General features: G+C 34.6%; 1 protein-coding gene across 2 annotated transcripts in view; it reads left to right on the plus strand.

The window, feature by feature from the left end:
• Positions 1-13940, plus strand: part of LOC149795683 (phosphatidylinositol 4-kinase type 2-beta-like) — an 89071-nt gene extending 75131 nt beyond the window's left edge. For both annotated transcript variants that reach the window (XM_089965545.1, XM_089965547.1), the window contains exons 7-9: positions 5950-6083; positions 6399-6458; positions 10698-13940. In XM_089965545.1, the coding sequence (XP_089821671.1) occupies positions 5950-6083; positions 6399-6458; positions 10698-10868 (365 nt within the window). In that variant the 3' untranslated portion in view covers positions 10869-13940. The remainder of the gene's footprint in view (positions 1-5949; positions 6084-6398; positions 6459-10697) is intronic.
• Positions 13941-14350: the final 410 nt, after the last annotated feature.

The raw sequence follows: 14350 nt of genomic DNA on the forward strand, positions 1-14350 counted from the left end.
CCATTGACTTGAATCCCATGTTTATGTGTTATTGCTGTAATGACATAACATCAGTCAAAAATGCTTACCATTAATTGACTTGAATCCCATGTTTATGTGTTATTGCTGTAATGACATAACATCAGTCAAAAATACTTACCATTGACTTGAATCCCATGTTTATATGTTATTGCTGTAATGTTGTAACATCAGTCAAAAATACTTACCATTGACTTGAATCCCATGTTTATATGTTATTGCTGTAATGATGTAACATCAGTCAAAAATACTTACCATTGACTTGAATCCCATGTTTATATGTTATTGCTATAATGATGTAACATCAGTCAAAAATACTTACCATTAATTGACTTGAATCCCATGTTTATATGTTATTGGTGTAATGATGTAACATCAGTCAAAAATACTTACCATTGACTTGAATCCCATGTTTATATGTTATTGCTGTAATGATGTAACATCAGTCAAAAATACTTGCCATTAATTGATTTGAATCCCATGTTTGTATGTTATTGCTATAATGACATAACATCAGTCAAAAATACTTACCATTAATTGACTTGAATCCCATGTTTATATGTTATTGGTGTAATGATGTAACATCAGTCAAAAATACTTACTATTGACTTGAATCCCATGTTTATGTGTTATTGCTGTAATGATGTAACATCAGTCAAAAATACTTACCATTAATTGATTTGAATCCCATGTTTATGTGTTATTGCTGTAATGATGTAACATCAGTCAAAATACTTACCATTGACTTGAATCCCATGTTTGTTATTGCTGTAATGACATAACATCAGTCAAAAATACTTACCATTGACTTGAATCCCATGTTTATATGTTATTGCTGTAATGATGTAACATCAGTCAAAAATACTTACCATTGACTTGAATCCCATGTTTATGTTATTGCTGTAATGTTGTAACATCAGTCAAAAATACTTACCATTGACTTGAATCCCATGTTTATATGTTATTGGTGTAATGATGTAACATCAGTCAAAAATACTTACCATTGACTTGAATCCCATGTTTATATGTTATTGCTGTAATGATGTAACATCAGTCAAAATAACTTACCATTGACTTGAATCCCATGTTTATGTGTTATTGCTGTAATGACATAACATCAGTCAAAAATACTTACCATTAATTGACTTGAATCCCTTGTTTATGTGTTATTGCTGTCATGATGTAACATCAGTCAAAAATACTTACCATTGACTTGAATCCCATGTTTATATGTTATTGCTGTAATTATGTAACATCAGTCAAAAATACTTACCATTGACTTGAATCCCATGGTTATGTGTTATTTCTGTAATGATGTAACATCAGTCAAAAATACTTACCATTAATTGACTTGAATCCCATGTTTATGTGTTATTGCTGTAATGACATAACATCAGACAAACATACTTACCATTGACTTGAATCTCATGTTTATATGTTATTGCTGTAATGATGTAACATCAGTCAAAAATACTTACCATTGACTTGAACCCCATGTTTATATGTTATTGCTGTAATGATGTAACATCAGTCAAAAATACTTACCATTAATTGATTTGAATCCCATGTTTATGTGTTATTGCTGTAATGATGTAACATCAGTCAAAAATACTTACCATTGACTTGAATCCCATGTTTGTTATTGCTGTAATGACATAACATCAGTCAAAAATACTTACCATTGACTTGAATCCCATGTTTATATGTTATTGCTGTAATGTTGTAACATCAGTCAAAAATACTTACCATTGACTTGAATCCCATGTTTATATGTTATTGCTGTAATGATGTAACATCAGTCAAAAATACTTACCATTGACTTGAATCCCATGTTTATATGTTATTGCTGTAATGTTGTAACATCAGTCAAAAATACTTGCCATTAATTGATTTGAATGCCATGTTTATATGTTATTGCTGAAATGACATAACATCAGTCAAAAATACTTACCATTAATTGACTTGAATCCCATGTTTATATGTTATCGCTGTAATGATGTAACATCAGTCAAAAATACTTACCATTGACTTGAATCCCATGTTTATATGTTATTCCCGTAATGACATAACATCAGTCAAAAATACTTACCATTGACTTGAATCCCATATTTATGTGTTATTGCTGTAATGATGTAACATCAGTCAAAAATACTTACCATTAATTGACTTGAATCCCATGTTTATATGTTATTGGTGTAATGATGTAACATCAGTCAAAAATACTTACCATTGACTTGAATCCCATGTTTATGTGTTATTGCTGTAATGATGTAACATCAGTCAAAAATACTTACCATTGACTTGAATCCCATATTTATGTGTTATTGCTGTAATGATGTAACATCAGTCAAAAATACTTGCCATTAATTGACTTGAATCTCATGTTTATATGTTATTGCTGTAATGATGTAACATCAGTCAAAAATACTTACCATTGACTTGAATCCCATGTTTATGTGTTATTGCTGTAATGATGTAACATCAGTCAAAAATACTTACCATTAATTGATTTGAATCCCATGTTTATGTGTTATTGCTGTAATGATGTAACATCAGTCAAAATACTTACCATTGACTTGAATCCCATGTTTGTTATTGCTGTAATGACATAACATCAGTCAAAAATACTTACCATTGACTTGAATCCCATGTTTATATGTTATTGCTGTAATGATGTAACATCAGTCAAAAATACTTACCATTGACTTGAATCTCATGTTTATGTTATTGCTGTAATGTTGTAACATCAGTCAAAAATACTTACCATTGACTTGAATCCCATGTTTATATGTTATTGCTGTAATGATGTAACATCAGTCAAAATAACTTACCATTGCCTTGAATCCCATGTTTATGTGTTATTGCTGTAATGACATAACATCAGTCAAAAATACTTACCATTAATTGACTTGAATCCCTTGTTTATGTGTTATTGCTGTCATGATGTAACATCAGTCAAAAATACTTACCATTGACTTGAATCCCATGTTTATATGTTATTGCTGTAATTATGTAACATCAGTCAAAAATACTTACCATTGACTTGAATCCCATGGTTATGTGTTATTGCTGTAATGATGTAACATCAGTCAAAAATACTTACCATTAATTGATTTGAATCCCATGTTTATGTGTTATTGCTGTAATGATGTAACATCAGTCAAAATACTTACCATTGACTTGAATCCCATGTTTGTTATTGCTGTAATGATGTAACATCAGTCAAAATAACTTACCATTGCCTTGAATCCCATGTTTATGTGTTATTGCTGTAATGACATAACATCAGTCAAAAATACTTACCATTAATTGACTTGAATCCCATGTTTATGTGTTATTGCTGTCATGATGTAACATCAGTCAAAAATACTTACCATTGACTTGAATCCCATGTTTATGTGTTATTGCTGTAATGACATAACATCAGTCAAAAATACTTACCATTAATTGATTTGAATCCCATGTTTATGTGTTATTGCTGTCATGATGTAACATCAGTCAAAAATACTTACCATTGACTTGAATCCCATGTTTATATGTTATTGCTGTAATTATGTAACATCAGTCAAAAATACTTACCATTGACTTGAATCCCATGGTTATGTGTTATTTCTGTAATGATGTAACATCAGTCAAAAATACTTACCATTAATTGACTTGAATCCCATGTTTATGTGTTATTGCTGTAATGACATAACATCAGACAAACATACTTACCATTGACTTGAATCTCATGTTTATATGTTATTGCTGTAATGATGTAACATCAGTCAAAAATACTTACCATTGACTTGAACCCCATGTTTATATGTTATTGCTGTAATGATGTAACATCAGTCAAAAATACTTACCATTAATTGATTTGAATCCCATGTTTATGTGTTATTGCTGTAATGATGTAACATCAGTCAAAAATGCCTGCCGTTAATTGACTTGAATCCCATGTTTATATGTTATTGCTGTAATGATGTAACATCAGTCAAAAATAAACAGTGAGGTCCATCGTATCAGTGCTAAAAAAAATCCAATAGCCCGCTGCCCGAGGCCCCTCTAATTTATTTTTCTAATTACTTTCTGAAACATACTAGCTAAAAAAAAAAAAAAAGTAGGGAAGAGGAAATTAATTCTTTGCACATACTGCAAACAACGTATTAACATACATCATCTTGGTTCTTACCTTTATTTGCTTAGAGAATCCAGCAGAGAAGTTTGAACACCAGGACCATCCAGTTGTCAGTGAGTGTGGGGATGAACACTAATGACACTTGCATTACCTCAAATCCCCTGTTGAATTAAATCTGAATTGTAGCAATTGTAACATTGTGTGACAAATAATATTTAAACGGGGGAAATGATTGGCATATGGAAATTGGAGTCTGGTCTTGTGGAATTTGAGTCAAGTCTTGTGACCTTTCTTAAGTCACCATCCCTGGGCCTATGTCTAACCCTAACACCATCCCTGGGCTTGTCTAACCCTAACTCCATCCCTGGGCTTATGTCTAACCCTAATCATCCCTGGACCTATGTCTAACCCTGACACCATCCCTGGGCCTTTGTCTAACCCTGACACCATCCCTGGACCTATGTCTAACCCTAACACCATCCCCGGACCTATGTCTAACCCTGACACCATCCCTGGGCCTATGTCTAACCCTGACACCATCCCTGGGCCTATGTCTAACCCTGACACCATCCCTGGGCCTATGTCTAACCCTGACACCATCCCTGGGCCTATGTCTAACCCTAACACCATCCCTGGGCCTGTCTAACCCTAACTCCATCCCTGGGCCTATGTCTAACCCTAACCATCCTTGGACCTATGTCTAACCCTAACACCATCCCAGGGCCTATGTCTAACCCTGACACCATCCCCGGACCTATGCCTAACCCTGACATCATCCCTGGGCCTATGTCTAACCCTGACACCATCCCGAGGCCTATGTCTAACCCTAACACCATCCCTGGGCCTATGTCTAACCCTAACACCATCCCAGACCTATGTCTAACCCTGACACCATCCCTGGGCCTATGTCTAACCCTGACACCATCCCTGGACCTATGTCTAACCCTGACACCATCCATGGGCCTATGTCTAACCCTAACACCATCCCTGGGCCTATGTCTAAAAGAATGTTTCTTTGAGCACTACATGTGCCTGTCTTAATAACATTGGTCAAAATTATGCATTAAAGTCCTTTATATCCCCATATGCAAAATTACACATTAAAGTTCTTTATATCCCCATATGCAAAATAACACATGAAAGTCCTATATATCCCTATATGCAAAATTACACATAAAAGTCCTATATATTCCCATATGCAAAATTACACATGAAAGTCCTATATATCCCTATATGCAAAATTACACATTAAAGTCCTTTATATCCCCATATGCAAAATTACACATGAAGGTCTTAAATATCCCCATATTCAAAATTACACATTAAAATCTTTTATATCCCCATATGCAAAATTACACATTAAAGTCTTTTATATCCCCATATGCAAAATTAAACATTAAAGTCTTATATATCCCCATATGTAAAATTACACATTAAAGTCCTTTATATCCCCATGCAAAATTACATATTAAAGTCCTTTATATCCACATATGCAAATGTGTTTGGTTCATCAAGGTAAAAAATTCAAGTTTGAAGAACATGTCAGATTTTCCCCTAGTTTTAATTGGAGATTTTTATCCATGTAGAAACTTAAAGTCCAACCAAACAGAGTACATGAAAGGTAGTGAGAGGCAAAAGTAAGATCATTTGCAAAAGTTTCATACATTAAAATTGTTAAAAACTTAAATATCGGGGAAATGGGCTTAGCACTTAGCTGAGTCCAGTCTTTGAGATTTACATGGTGCTATCATCCAATTTTAAAATGAAAAGTTTTTTTTCTTCTCTTCACCTTATGTTATTCTTTTCAGATCCATACCATTGGACATGGTTACCTCAGGCCAAAGTTCCTTTCTCAGATGAAATTAAGGAGCTGGTTCTCCCCCAGTTATCCGATATGAATTTTGTACAAGATTTGTGTGATGACCTGTATGAATTATTTAAGGTTAGTAAAGCATGATATGTCACTATATCTTAGCTACACTGAATGATGAAGGCTTTGTCAGAGCATGCATGCCTTACTCTATTATATGATTGGTTGTCTCAGTGTAAAGTACACACCTAATTTTTCTAACTTCTTTTTTTTTTTCAGTGCTTGGTGTATGTATAATCATACTTGAGATTTACATAACTATAAAACATACTTTTTTGTAACAAAAAAAATGGTAATGACTTTAAATCCTCTGTTTATAATTAACCCTGTTTTCTCTGCAGTAGTTTAGTTTTGACAAATTATGAATTTGTCGTCATTTACTTTCAGACTGACAAGGGATTTGACAGGTCGACATTTGAGAAGCAGATGGCTGTGATGAGGGGACAGGTCAGTTTAGAATTATAACTTTATTTTGAATCAGTTGTATGATAAGTTCATGCATTTGAAACACATTCCGGTTAAACTCGTCCTCCTGGAGATTTTTGTCATTTTCGCCTGAAATGCGAGTAGGAAACGCATTTTGGGGCTCTTCTGATTACATTGAAATAAATCCAAGAGATTATCATTTATCATGATGCCTAGTTGTGCTAGAAACGTTTGTCTAGTTCGCTCATGCATCTGCAGAAGGGTAAAAGTTGGATTTAGAAAAAGGTGTAATTGGATTTGACAGCAAAACATTTACAGAGGGATGGAAAAATAAACCAGTGTGAAAACATGTTAGAAGGTTGATACTGCAATTTCTTATTGTTGGGAAACTGAAATCTCTTTGGTTTTGTTGCAGGGTCATTCTATATTGAAGACTAATGGAAAGCTCAGGCTTATCATTGACCAGATAGATTGCAGCCCTTAAGTTTAAGATGGAAATTGCTCAGTGGATCAGACTTTTTATGAAAAGGGATGAACTTGTGACCAATTGAGACTTGACTGGTGCATATTTACACATTGCAATTCACCCAGCTATGTACAAGTTCCTTCAGTTTGCCAACCAAGTAATATATCATTCATTTGGCCCAAACCAGAGTCCGTGGCATTAATAAAATTTAACATCATCTTAACCTGTTTCTGTACATTTTGTCAGCATCAAATGCGATATATCTGGATGACATCCACTAAAACACATGGTGAAATGCAGGAATGATCTGTCCCATTTAGGTTACCTAGCTGTTTTGTTAAAGGAAAAATATGATGTCCATCTGGGCTTGTTGCCAGTCTGACAGCCAATTTCCAACAGGGATTGCAGCAAGAGAGTTCATACAACTCATTTGACAGCAGATCCAATTCTGCTTTGTTGCCTTTTCATGCATCCCTTGCAGATGGCCCTACTAGCTCAGTGATATCTATTGTACAGTCAACTTAGTCTGGATCATGACTGAATTATTCCACTGTTACTGGCACAAAAAAGACTGGTTCATAGCTGTGATCCCTCTGATGCAGACCACAAAGATTTGTACCGACGCCAGTTCATACAGTTGGGGAACTCAACTGTTGCCATGCTTTTACATGGCCATTGGCAGGTTGAATCCAAAGGAATTATCTCATTGTATCAGCCTTTTAGAAACAAAGGTATAATCAGTTCTTTTTATGTTTGGAAGGATTTTCTCAACAGGAATATAGTCCTTAACATATCAAAATATTCAGTGGTGGCTTATCTCCTTGAACGGATTGATTGTAGTTTAGACGTTTCTGAATATAACGATACAAATCACATTCATGGCAGGCTCATTGACCAGGCTGACTCAAGAAAGTGTCAGATTCCTCGTTGCAAATGGTCCACTCATCAATAATTTTTTCATTGGATTTGTGTGCTTTGGGGCATCTGATAATATTCATTTTTTCCAACAAGGTGGTTTCACATATTGCCTACCTTTTGTCTCCCTGGTCCTAGATCCAGAAGCCTGGATGCACTATCAGGATTAGGTTTGGGCCTTTTGCTTACACTCTAACCCCTTCCCATGGCCCTAGTACCAAAGGTAATATAGAAATTGACAAGTACCAAGTCAGTTATCTACTTCGTGTAGCAACGCCTAACCATGGGCACAGACCTCTGTGAAGAAAGAAATTTGTGGTGAGAATCTATTGACCTAGAAGGCCCTCCACTCGAAAATCATACAAGAGAAGGTGGCCCTTGTACAGGGATTGATGCAGAGTCAACATCATTGTCCTTTTGAGATGCCTCAGTCCTACTGATCTCTTTATCTGGCTGTTGAGGAGAAAGCATTTCCCCCAGTTACTCTCAAAGCTACTTTCAGACCTCATGGCAGAGGGATATTGGTCAGGATCAGGATCAATCAGACCTATTAGCTGGTGTTGACTTGTAAAGACTCAAATCCCTCACCCTTTTTCTTATATGGAATCTTGAGATTTTACAAGGATCAATTCAGTGTTGAGCCATTATCCAAGATCTAGCTGTAGCTTCTGTCATACATAATCTTTGATTTGGCATGCAGGTCTGGTGAGTTACATGCCTTTTCAATAGATCCGAACTATCTCCAGTTCATATCTGCTGGTTCCATGGTTCTAATGACACAACCAAGCTTTGTAGCCAAGACTAGGCAACCATCAGCATACAGTGAGAGCTGTCATACACTCCCTCACTTCATCAGATAATTTGAGGGAAGCAACCATGCAAGACCCTATCCATGCCCACAGACATTACTCTGAAGTCTCCAAAGATCATAATTACCTTATACAAAGATTTCGTCAACAAGCAAATTTTACTGGACAATGAACACATGATCATAATTTCACTAAGCCTTGGAGCTAAATATAAGCACGGTGTGTGAAATTTTTGCCAGCCCAATGGTCAAATGCCAGCAAATTATGTAGCAGGCTGGGGGGAAAAAGGGTAATGCCAGTCCATCTGGGCAGTTGAATTTTTAGGTGTATTGAGTAAATTTAATCTACAAATTGGATATTTTATGTAAATAATATAAAATAAGTGAGAAATAAAGAATCGTGAAATGTTTCTGATGACCACTCACACATTGGGATGAAATGAGAAGATAAATAAACTGCATGTAATCTGCATTTAGTTGATGCTTCTGATTCCAGATAAAAAATTCTCTGAATCAATGTGATGCTTGATAACACGTTGCTTCTGATTCACAACTTTATTTCTAGAGGTATTTGGATGCCACAAAACCACCAGAAGCTATAAAAGCCTAACACATCCAAGGGAGAAGGAACTATTTAGAGGGAATTTGTTTTTTTTGGGCACTTTGTGACACAGCAACACAAGTAGGTTATTTAGTGCTGATGCAGTTGTACCATGGTAGCTGACCCAGACTGGTCTGATGGTAGGATTCGGACCTGCACTCTTTTGGTCATGAGTCCCACATATTAAGCACTGAGCCACACCGGCTTCCCTTTAAAAGGAGCATTACAGTTAGATTACAGACTTAATTATTACTAGTCCTGTGGTTTTTCATGATTTTTCAGTGATTCTTGCACTGAATCAGAATATATTCCTATTTTGGTGACGTTGCCTGCGTTAACATATAAAAGGTGACATTGTCCTTAGCAGTATTTAGATTTTCTTCTGTATGAAAATTCAGTATACATCCTAGCACATGCAGTGCACAGGCACAACTAAATTCTTGTGAATAATTTGAATTTCGCTAACTGGTACAGAAGCCATATGAACTTTATGGCATGGCCCTGTATCAATTGTCCATTTATCTTCGTTATCTAGTTTTTAACTTCTCCAAACATTTTGCACCAATATGGATCAAACTTGGCAAATTATTTCTTATGCTGTTCCAAAATGGAAAAACTGCTTTTAGCTTCTTCTCTTGAATCGCTGTACCAGTTTGATCAGACTTAGCATGAATGCCCCATCAAAATTGTTTCCAGAGTAGTTCTCCTAGCATCATGTGAGTTACTTTTAACACTATTTTGAAAATCCTTATTTTATTTTTTCTGTAGAATGGCTTCAACAGTTTTGAACAAACCTGGTTGGAGTGTTTCTTAGAATATGATGTGCCAAAATTCTGTCTGGGGTGGCTCCACCACTAATGGTGTGGCTTCCCGAAGCAGCTACATGGAACACTTATCTCCAGCTTCTATTGAATGAATTTATTTTAAGAGAAACTGGATTCAGTGTAGGTCCCATGGTAAAGCTGTGCCTTTCTTAGGAACCAGTTGGAGACCTATTTTTGACTTCCATAACAACTAGATAGAAGACATATTTTCGAATTCTGCAGCATGGCTCTGCCAGTTTGGATACAAATTGATAGGAAACATTTAATCAATGCATCATATACAACCAGTTTCAACCAAATAGCTTCAACATTATACTGACGTGGGTGTCTCACCAGTTTTTTTTTTACCTTTTTAGACCAATATATGCCAGGTGAGCAATACTGGGCCGACTTGGGCCACTGATTTCGTGCTTACCGTACATAAGAATTTTGTAACTCAGTTATGACTCAATTTTTTTACATGTCTTGCACAGGGAAAAAGTGTTTCATTTCATAATGTGGACAATATTAACCATACAAAAAATTCATTTGATTGAAACAATATTAGGCAAGGCCTTCTTGTAGTTTTAATACCCATTTTGATTTTAACTTGAGAGTAAAATAGGCACTTTGTATCATTGACATATTTCTTTGTTCTTTTTTCCAGATCTTGAATTTGACTCAAGCTTTAAAAGATGGAAAGTCCCCTGTTCAATTAGTCCAGATGCCTGCGGTAACAGTTGAGAGGACAAAAGGAGTGCATGGTCGTAAACGCACAGAAAGTTTTTCATACACACAGAGCTTCTCTCATCGAACACCCTTCTTCTCTTGGTGCTAGCATTACTGCAGGGAATTCACCAGAAAATATTCAGTGTTATTTAATTATAAATGTGTATTGTCAGTGCAGTTTTTCAGATGTACAGACAAGCAGTGGGGAATTTCTGTCAGCATGGAAAGGAATACATACCAGTCAACAATATCTTTTGCAACCAAAACTGACTTTTTTCCCAATAAGACATTTATGTTTAATGTTTGTTTAAAGAAAGAAAGAAAGGTACATATACTTATGACTCAATCATGGATCACAATAACTAGTCATTTTATTTTTCTGTCCTTTGTATGGTATGATACCTGAAACATATGGTTAGGGTTAGGAACAATTACTTGCTCTTAAATATGAGTATAGACAATAAAATTGTTTGTGCATGTGTATTCATGCACAGAGGCAATCGGGCCATATTCTCAAGTAATATTGCCCTCTTTAGGTGTTCCTATCGTAATTTCATTTTTCTCAGGTATTGGTTTGCTTGAGCACCTGCTTTTTTTGTACAGACAGTTGTAAATAATGCTGAGCCTTTTTTTGGTTAAAATTTCACTCGCTTTCCTTGTTAGATGTTTAGACATGTTGCGAGCTGTCTATGCTTTTTCTCAGTAATATAACTAAGATTATGCATTATGTTATTTTTAAAATTCCTATTTATTTTGCATAATATACTGTAAAATGAAGCTGATCAAAATTATTGATTATTGATTGAAATGGAGATTTATACACATTAAGAGCTCACAAGATACTTGGCTCCAGGTAGACCAGGGTTTTAGGATTCAGTACTAAGATAATTTTATGAAGAATAAATTATTTCATTTTTTTTATTTTGATGAACATGTTTCAATAATGCAGTGCATGAAGATTAATAATTTTCATTGTGCTGAAGTAGAGCTACTCTGGGTAATAGAGTTTCGTTTGTCTCTGTGCATGCCAGTTTTCTTGAAATGTCTTTGAATACAGTTTGGTAAAGATTAAGCAAAAAATCAGATTGAAAGCTGGTGTAGAAAGCCTAATTGAAATCCACAAGCCATGTTAAAATTAAATTTCAGACACATGATTGAATTATTCATTTATATTTATATGAAGGTTGAATATTTAAACATTTATTACTCCTTCCTTTTCTTCAGTAGCATGTGAACAGGTTTGAAAGATTATTTGAGATCAAGGATGCATGTTATATAGAGATGGATATAGGTACAAGGCCCTGTACTCTAAATATATAGATACAAGGTTGTATGAAAATAAATTAATTGAAGTACTACTGAACAGAATAATCATAGAATAATTTATGTGACTTTGATAAAATTTTTATAATTATGATTTAATATTTCATGCACAAAGAAGTTGTGCTAAATTATGTAAGTCGAATACATTTATCTACTTATTAAATTTTGTGTTGTCCTGGTCGTTTTGGGTTATTTCTTCAAACATTCAGATGTTTATTATATGTAAAAGATATGTATATTATATGTAAAAGATGAGAAAAAAAGCACTTTGTTAATTTCTTCTTTATTATAGGGAATTTGACTCGGATTACATAATTGATCTCTTGTGCACTGTATTAGAGTTAATTTGTTCTTCATTGTAGGGAATTTCTGTCTCAGATTACACTATTGATTTCTTGTGCTCTGCAGAACCTTACACATGGCCAATTATGTAAGCCCTTGACTTTAGATTTTCTTGACTCCATGGCAAATTCAGTATGATTTGGATAATAGGCAGTGTCATCTTTATCTTTTTGAAGTTTTTGAAAGAATACATTCTAATTGTTTTATAAACATACATGTATTATCCACTAAAAGTACCATCCCTGTATTATCCACTAAAAGTACCATCCCTGTTTTATCCACTAAAAGTACCATCCCTGTATTATCCACTAAAAGTACCATCCCTGTATTATCCACTAAAAGTACCATTCCTGTATTATCCACTAAAAGTACCATCCCTGTATTATCCACTAAAAGTACCATCCCTGTATTATCCACTAAAAGTACTATCCCTGTATTATCCACTAAAAGTACCATTCCTGATAATGGCATAATTGTTACTTTTTGTATATAATCCAAAGTTTATGATCCATTCTTTATTAAACCTGCAGATCATTTCATCTGTCAGTGTGGTATGCCGCAGAAAGAAAGAATGTATGAATATCATATGATCAGATGAAATCCTTCAAAAGGTTTTGTTGATAGGTAAAGAAGTCTTTTGTCTTGTCCAGTAAATTGATATATATATATATATAAGTGGTGTGTGTGTGTTACTATATATATGTGTGGTGTGTTAGTGTTACTAAAATTACTAAATAGTGGAAGGTCATGCAAGTCAAAACACAGGTTGAATAGGGTTAGTCCATGTCCCACGATAGAATATACACTTTACTACCATTTACTATTTTTGTGGTTGATGATGTTCAGTGCTGAGATGTTTTCAGTCCCTATTTTCAAGTTGCAGGTTAGGTATTTTATCGGATGACCGCACTATGATATTTGTAGATCTTTGGAAGCTTTTATATATCTCAATTCATTTTGAGTTTTATTCACAATGTCAAAGTTAAAAATATTTAGTAAATGTGAAACAGTATGATGATTTTGAGAAAAGAACTGCCTGACAGTACTAACCACTATGCCATGTTAAACTCGTTCTTTCCAACAACTTTCAAAAAAACGTGTATTTACATGTATGTGGATAAAAATGTTTATCAATTTTGTGGCTTTACAAGTTACTCTCATGGAGTGGAAGGATGTATGGGTAGAGTGTCCTATAGGTTTTACAATGGGTCATCATTTTAATTTTCAGTTCGGTTGGTCATAGACCAGAAGAGAATATGGGATTACCTGTCGTCCATCCTTCATTTAATGCCTGTCACTCTTTGTTCATCAGCACAAATTTTCATATTGCTATTTATCCAAAACTAATTTCGTTTTAGAAATTTTTGTGGTTTTTGTTGTTGCCCTGGCCATGAATTCAAAGACCCAACAAAATGATAAGCCCCATTACCCATGTTGAACTGTGTTTCATTCCCACAGATTAATCAAGCTACTAGTATTTGATTAATGTCAAATAGTAATAAAATATTAGCCTTCATACATGTTTGTTTTATTTTAATCCTTTGAAAAAAGAATTGTGAAGCATTTTATATTGTTTCGATGCACACCTAGTGATAAGGTATCTAGTAACCGTAAATTCTACTCATTACCTTAAATCGATATACAATAAAGATAGAAAGAACAGGAAAAAAGCATAAAGTGTGCAAATACTAGTAATACTGAAAATGAAAGTTTAGTACTAATTCTAAATGAAAATAGTGTTGCTCAGAGACATAATATGACTACCATGGCAGCCATCTTGAAGTCACTATTTCTGAATGGATGGTCATATCAACATCAGATTGTCAGTAAAGGTCATGATATCCTGTTGAGTTTAAATTAAAATGGGATGTTATATTTGGTGCTGATCTGGCTTCTAACATGGCCCCCACCGCAGCCATCTTGAAA

The sequence above is a fragment of the Sinohyriopsis cumingii genome, chromosome 7, assembly GCF_028554795.1.
Source record: "Sinohyriopsis cumingii isolate HCF-2022 chromosome 7, ASM2855479v2, whole genome shotgun sequence".
NCBI lineage: Eukaryota > Metazoa > Mollusca > Bivalvia > Unionida > Unionidae > Sinohyriopsis > Sinohyriopsis cumingii.